Source organism: Ichthyophthirius multifiliis (genome assembly GCF_000220395.1).
Source record: "Ichthyophthirius multifiliis unplaced genomic scaffold scaff_1120509250925, whole genome shotgun sequence".
In the NCBI taxonomy this organism is placed as follows: Eukaryota; Ciliophora; class Oligohymenophorea; order Hymenostomatida; genus Ichthyophthirius; species Ichthyophthirius multifiliis.
This window is the reverse complement of record NW_004086368.1, coordinates 1-6,993: the sequence shown is the minus strand read 5'-3', so window position 1 is coordinate 6,993 and position 6,993 is coordinate 1. Positions and strand designations below refer to the sequence as shown.

The window sequence follows — 6,993 nt, the reverse complement described above, 5'->3', positions numbered from 1 at the left end:
AGGATATATCTAAACATAGCAATACCTAAAAATAAAATATAATTATATATCTAAGAAAAATTTTAAAAAAAAAATTATAAAAAATTATTTTCGGTTCTAATAAAAAGAAAATGTATAAAAATAAATTAAAAATTAATAAATAAATATATAAATAATTTATTTATTTATAAATAAAAAAATTATAGAATAGAAAAATTTTTTTTAAAAAAAATTATATAATATAAAATAAATAATATATAAATATATAAAATATATAAATATATTAAATATATAAATATAAAAATTTATAAATATATAAATATATTATTTCTTCTATATGTATAAATCTCAATTATAATTTTTCAAAACATTATATAATTATATTTCTTTAAATATTTTATTTTATTGTTTTTTTTATGTTTAGATTTCTTTTTCTTTTTCTTTTTAATAATTTATAATATTTGTTATTACTGCTCTTATAGTACTTTATTTAATAAAGCAATTATTATTATTTTTTTCTTTAAAGGTTTTTTAAGTAAATAACTAAATTATTATTAAAATTTACCTTCTTCTTATTATCTTATGGGGTCTTTAATCTTCAAGAACTTAGACCAATATTTAAAATTTGGAAGGTTTTTATTTTTATGAAAGAAATAGTCTAATAGTTAGGATAATAATAAGCGAGAGAAGTATTAGATTTAACAAAGCAATTTAAATTCAAAAAGTTTTCTCTTTTTTTAATAGGGAATGATATTTAAATAATTTTTATCTTAAAAAAGAGCTGTGTTTGATACTCACTTTTTATTTTTCTTCAAAAAGGTAAAATTTTATGATTTGTAAAATTGCCCTACTTATATAGGACCTTAAAAATCGCATAATTTTTGAAAAAAGCCTTTGTTTTTATTGGGGTTTGGTATTTGGATTTTAACTTACATGTTTTATTGTTTTTTCTAAATTTAGATTTATAAAGAGGCGAATTTTTTTTTTTGAATTTAATTTTCAAGAAAATATAGCTATTTTCCAGCTGTTAAATAAATTATTTTCTTAATATAATTTCTATTTCATAAAAAGAAATCAATATTATAGGTTTTATCTAATTCCTCTTATATTTTATATTTCAAATAATTAACAATTAAAATAATCTTTGAAAATATGAGAAAGTTAATCAATTTATCCAAAACTGAAATTTTCTAAATTAATTTCTTTCTCATTTTTAATTTCTTTATTCCAAAATTCCTATTTCTAATTTACGAAATCTTAAAATGTACTATCTTTCCCATATTAATATAATACACGAGCTTCTAATTCTTATAGTTTATTGTTTTTTTTACAGACATTACACAAAATTCATAATTTATTTATAAAATATTTTAAAACTTAACTGTTATTTCGTTACATGGATTATTCGACATACTATGTTTATATTTTTTTCTATTTAATAGTTTATGTATGGCTTTATATAGGCTAATTTTTATATTATCGTTGTTGATTCATCTTAAACAGTCGTCTCTGCAAGTGGAATTATATAATGTGTTTTGATAAAACAGGCACTTTGTCCAAAAATAATATATTCGTGACTGGCTTTTGTGATTTTAACATTGGTGAGTATATCACTAAGTACTAAGTTTTCTAATTAGATTAAAGAAGAAAAATAAAAAGGTCTCTTATATGCTTTTGGAACTTTTCATGGAATGTATTTGGTTGAAGGGGAACATTTAGGAGATGAATTAGATATTAAAATAGTTGTTTATTTAGGATTTAAGATCAGGAAAGAGTCCACGTGTAAGTTAGAAGCTTTTAATAGTAATTAACTGTTAAAGTGGTAAAATAATGGGAATTCGAGAGCTAGTTTTAGAGAATGTAGTGCGTAGCTTAGGATTAAAATGGCAAAAATTACGTGTTTGTGAAAGTTTCAAAGGAAATGATATAAAAAATATACTTAAATATTTTTTGATTATAAAAAATATCAAGAAAAATAAAGAATTTCACTAAATTCGAAAATAGAGTAATTGATTTAAATAAAAAGAATTATAATATAATCAAATAAATTTAAGAAAAATGTAAAGAGAAGATATCAAAAATAATCTAATTTTTTTAGGTATATTAATTCAGAAAATAAAATAAAAGAAGATAATGGAGAAAATATATTAATACAAAAAAATGATCAATAAATTATAAATATCTGGAGACAACCTTTTTATAACTGTTAAATGCGCAAAAAATAGTTATGTTTTAGATTGAAAAATATTATATTATTTTAAGCAATTCACTTTAGAATTTTTTTTTATTAGAATAAAACTGATGAAAAAAATGATATTAATAAGTGATTTTATATTAAATTAATTTTAATTAAGAAATTAAAAAGAATAAACTTATAGATATTTAATAGATAAATATAAATTAATTAATTAAAGATTTAAATAGAAAAAACATTTAATTTTGCTAATAGTAAACTTAACAAAAATAGAAATATAAAATTATTTATTTACAAAAACGATATTATAATAAATATATAAAAATATATATATATATATATATATATATATATTATATATATAAATATAAACTTTAATTTTAATAAATAATATATAAAATTTATAATTTTTAATTTTATTATTTTCTTTTATATCAATATTTCATATATATATAATATTCATATAAAATAATTATTTTATTATTAATAAACATAAAGATAAATTGATATATTATATTATTTTATATTAGAAATTAACATATGACAACATTATAATTTTTAAAAATAGTATATTTACCAATAATAATAACATAAATTTTTATTACCTTCATTTATTAATTAAAGCGTACTAATATATTTTATAAATTTTATAATAATAATATATTTTTATTTTTAAATATTAAAATTTTATTTATAATATTATTAATTAAAATATTTTTTTTTTAATATATATTTTTTATATCTAACTTTAAAATATATTATAGTTTATTTTTTAAAAAATATTTTATATTTAATATAAATAATTTATTATATTCTTTCAAAACTTTTTTAATTATAAATTTTTTTTTTATATTTAATATTTGAAAAATAAAATATTAAGATATTTTTTTTTTAATTAATATCTTTAAATATTATTAATTATACAATAAATTTATTATAAAATCAATATTTTATAAATCTATAATTTTTTTAACAATTATTAAAATAATAACATTAATTTTTTTTAAAATTATTTAAAAAGAAAAAAAATTATAAAAAATAATTTTCATAAAAGTATAAGCTTATATATACATTTAGTATATTTTTTTACAAATAGAAATAACATGTAAAATTAATAATATATAAATTATTAGATTATATAATAAATATTTTTTATTATTATAATTAACTTAAATAATATATTTTATTAGCGTTTAAATTTGAATATGTATTTTATACAATCTAATTTTTTCCTTTTTATTTAACATATATTTATAATTATTTTTAAATTAATTTTTATGTTTTTAAAATAACTCTTACAAATTATAATTTTCCATCTCCCTATAATAAATCCTTAATTTATCTCATTATATCATATTTTATATTTTTATTTATAAATCCAAAATTATTATATTTAAAACCCTATTTTTTCAGTATTTCGTACATAATATAGTTATTATTAACCAAAAAATGATTACATTGTTTTAATGAATTACTTTAACTGTATAGATATTTTAATATAAGTCTGACACTATTTCTGAGTAAACAGAATATATTCCGTAACTACATATTAATAGAAATAATTTTAATATTATTTTCTCTATTTTTAATTAAAATGCGAATATATTTTCGATCATCAACTATCTATCCTTCGAGGCCATTTGCAACTATTTTTAATTATTTTTTATTGTTTACTATTGACCTGAAATAGTTGTATATGATTTATTTTAATTTTATTATAAACCTTGTTTTTAATCTTAAATTTAATTTAATACATTTAAACCTCCTTTTGAGACAGCAGTAAATATAAATATTCATTAGTAAACAATATTTTTGTTATTATATAAATAATATAACATAAAATTATTAAATTTGCCTTATTAAAATATAATTAAATTAAAAATAAATAAATTTAATATTAAACAATATAATATGATTATACTACTAATATTTTTTTTAATTTATTAAAAATAATGAATTTTAAATATAATTTAAAAAATAATTTTAAATAAAATATAAAAAATAATTTTAAATAAAATATAAAAATAATTTTAAATAAAATATAAAAAATAATTTTTAATACTATAATGAGAAATTTGATAAAAAAATACAGTCTTTTTGCATTAAGTTTCTGTCTTTTATTATTATTAGCAAAATACTGTCTAAAAATGAAAAAAAACATATCTAAAAGTATATATAAAAAAAAAAAAACCTAAAAAAAAAAAAAAGTCTTTAGATTTAACAAAAACGGCTTATTTTTTAAACGAGAAATAAAAACACATAGTCTTTTAATCATATATTATGATACAAGATCTGGTACAAAAAAAATATTTGCAATTGAAATTCTTTTAGAAACCGAAAAAAACTATCATTAAGAAAATTTTTAAACCTTACAGAATTTGATTTAAATCAATTCATAAGTATCAAATATTGCATTTTTTTAATATGTATAGAAAAGGAGTTCAGAAAAATGACGCAGCTAAATATTTCAATTAGCTAAAAAATTAAAAAGACCCAAAACAACTTTCTGATATGAAATATATTATTTTCGGCTTAGGCTATTCTTAATATGACGATTTTTTTGGAATATCTGTAAAAAAAACAATAAACTATAAGAATTAGAAGCTCGTGTATTATATTAATATGGGAAAGATAGTACATTTTAAGATTTCGTAAATTAGAAATAGGAATTTTGGAATAAAGAAATTAAAAATGAGAAAGAAATTAATTTAGAAAATTTCAGTTTTGGATAAATTGATTAACTTTCTCATATTTTCAAAGATTATTTTAATTGTTAATTATTTGAAATATAAAATATAAGAGGAATTAGATAAAACCTATAATATTGACTTCTTTTTATGAAATAGAAATTATATTAAGAAAATAATTTATTTAACAGCTGGAAAATAGCTATATTTTCTTGAAAATTAAATTCAAAAAAAAAAATTCGCCTCTTTATAAATCTAAATTTAGAAAAAACAATAAAACATGTAAGTTAAAATCCAAATACCAAACCCCAATAAAAATAAAGGCTTTTTTCAAAAATTATGCGATTTTTAAGGTCCTATATAAGTAGAGCAATTTTACAAATCATAAAATTTTACCTTTTTGAAGAAAAATAAAAAGTGAGTATCAAACACAGCTCTTTTTTAAGATAAAAATTATTTAAATATCATTCCCTATTAAAAAAAGAGAAAACTTTTTGAATTTAAATTGCTTTGTTAAATCTAATACTTCTCTCGCTTATTATTATCCTAACTATTAGACTATTTCTTTCATAAAAATAAAAACCTTCCAAATTTTAAATATTGGTCTCAGTTCTTGAAGATTAAAGACCCCATAAGATAATAAGAAGAAGGTAAATTTTAATAATAATTTAGTTATTTACTTAAAAAACCTTTAAAGAAAAAATAATAATAATAGCTTTATTAAATAAAGTACTATAAGAGCAGTAATAACAAATATTATAAATTATTAAAAGAAAAAGAAAAAGAAATCTAAACATAAAAAGGACAATATATTTTATAAAATTTTATTATATTTCGTTTACAAAAAGGACTATAGAATAATATATAAATATAAGAACTATAAAATTTATAAAAAGTATATTTTTGTAAAATAAAGATACGTATATTAACAATAATAAAGGCAAAAAAATGAAATACGCAAAAGAATTAATGGAAGAAGATTTAGTAATTTTTAAATAAATAATTAGTTTTTTAAAAAAGGATATATATATATATATATATATTTGGAAATTAAGTAAAATAAAAAAAAGAAAAAGAATTGAACGCGTATGTTTATAAAAGAAAGGTAATGTTTAGCTAAAAGAATAAAAAAAAAGAAAATAAAATAGATTTATGAGGATAATACAAAATTAAAAAATTCAATTAATAAAAGCATAAATAATAAAAAATTAAATAAAAAAGATAAATTAATAGATAAGTATAAATTTTAAATAAATATATATAAAAATTATATTTTTATAAAAAATTTATTTTTTTAAAATAAAATTATAAATATAATTTTTGATATTTTTATAAATTTTTATTTTAGTATATATCTATATATTTTATTTTTAAAATATTAATATTTTCTTAAAATTATAATTTTTATTTTTAAAAAAATATAGTATTATATAGAAAAAATTTATATATAAAAAAAATATTTATAAAAAATTTTATAAATATATTTTTAGATTTTTTTATTATTACAAAATACAAAATAATTTTTAAATTTATATAAATTTTAAGATTATATATATTTTGTAATTATATTATATAAAGAACTAAAATAATATTTTTGAATTAAAAATAAAAATAAATATTAAATTAAAAAAAAAACTCTTAAAGCAAATTTAAAATTTATAAATATAATATATATATATATTAAAAATAAAATATTATATAATTTATAAATAAATAAAAAATATAATTAACAAAAAAAAATATTTTTAAGAAATTAAATAATATAAAATATTTAATTTATGAATAGATTTTTGAATATTTAATTATTTTATAATAATTTCATATCTTATTTAAATAATAAAATAATATATAAAAAATATTTTATAAAATTATATATATTTTATAAAATAAAAGATATAAAATTTATTAATATATTTATTTATAAAATTCTAAAAAAAATTATTTTAGGTTTATATAATATATTTAGTTTTTTATATTAAATTTGTATAAAAAGATATAATTATGAGGTTATTTTTTTTTATTATAAATATATATATAAATTAAATATATATATTTAATATTATTATATTTTTATTTATATGTATATATATAATAATTTTTAAAATATTTTATTATATATTTTTTATTTATCTT

At 14.4% G+C, this 6,993-nt stretch overlaps 1 protein-coding gene across 1 annotated transcript, besides 16 other annotated features; it reads right to left on the bottom strand. All coding sequences in view use genetic code 6, as the record gives it.

The window, feature by feature from the left end:
- Nucleotides 1-164: 164 nt before the first annotated feature.
- Nucleotides 165-197: a microsatellite.
- A 5-nt stretch (nucleotides 198-202) lies between these two features.
- Nucleotides 203-282: a microsatellite.
- Nucleotides 213-304: a microsatellite.
- Nucleotides 305-595: 291 nt separating this feature from the next.
- IMG5_113680 (hypothetical protein) lies at nucleotides 596-1,381 on the bottom strand (the record flags this gene model as incomplete). The annotated part of the gene is made up of 1 exon (XM_004034734.1): nucleotides 596-1,381. A coding segment is annotated over one exon (339 nt), but the record flags the coding sequence as incomplete, so codon positions are not given.
- Nucleotides 1,382-2,475: 1,094 nt separating this feature from the next.
- Nucleotides 2,476-2,543: a microsatellite.
- A 60-nt stretch (nucleotides 2,544-2,603) lies between these two features.
- Nucleotides 2,604-2,639: a microsatellite.
- A 176-nt stretch (nucleotides 2,640-2,815) lies between these two features.
- Nucleotides 2,816-2,875: a microsatellite.
- A 1,156-nt stretch (nucleotides 2,876-4,031) lies between these two features.
- Nucleotides 4,032-4,065: a microsatellite.
- Nucleotides 4,036-4,091: a microsatellite.
- Nucleotides 4,092-4,106: 15 nt separating this feature from the next.
- Nucleotides 4,107-4,234: a microsatellite.
- Nucleotides 4,120-4,234: a microsatellite.
- Nucleotides 4,235-6,030: 1,796 nt separating this feature from the next.
- Nucleotides 6,031-6,080: a microsatellite.
- A 37-nt stretch (nucleotides 6,081-6,117) lies between these two features.
- Nucleotides 6,118-6,170: a microsatellite.
- A 101-nt stretch (nucleotides 6,171-6,271) lies between these two features.
- Nucleotides 6,272-6,330: a microsatellite.
- Nucleotides 6,331-6,376: 46 nt separating this feature from the next.
- Nucleotides 6,377-6,419: a microsatellite.
- A 94-nt stretch (nucleotides 6,420-6,513) lies between these two features.
- Nucleotides 6,514-6,574: a microsatellite.
- Nucleotides 6,575-6,908: 334 nt separating this feature from the next.
- Nucleotides 6,909-6,990: a microsatellite.
- Nucleotides 6,991-6,993: the final 3 nt, after the last annotated feature.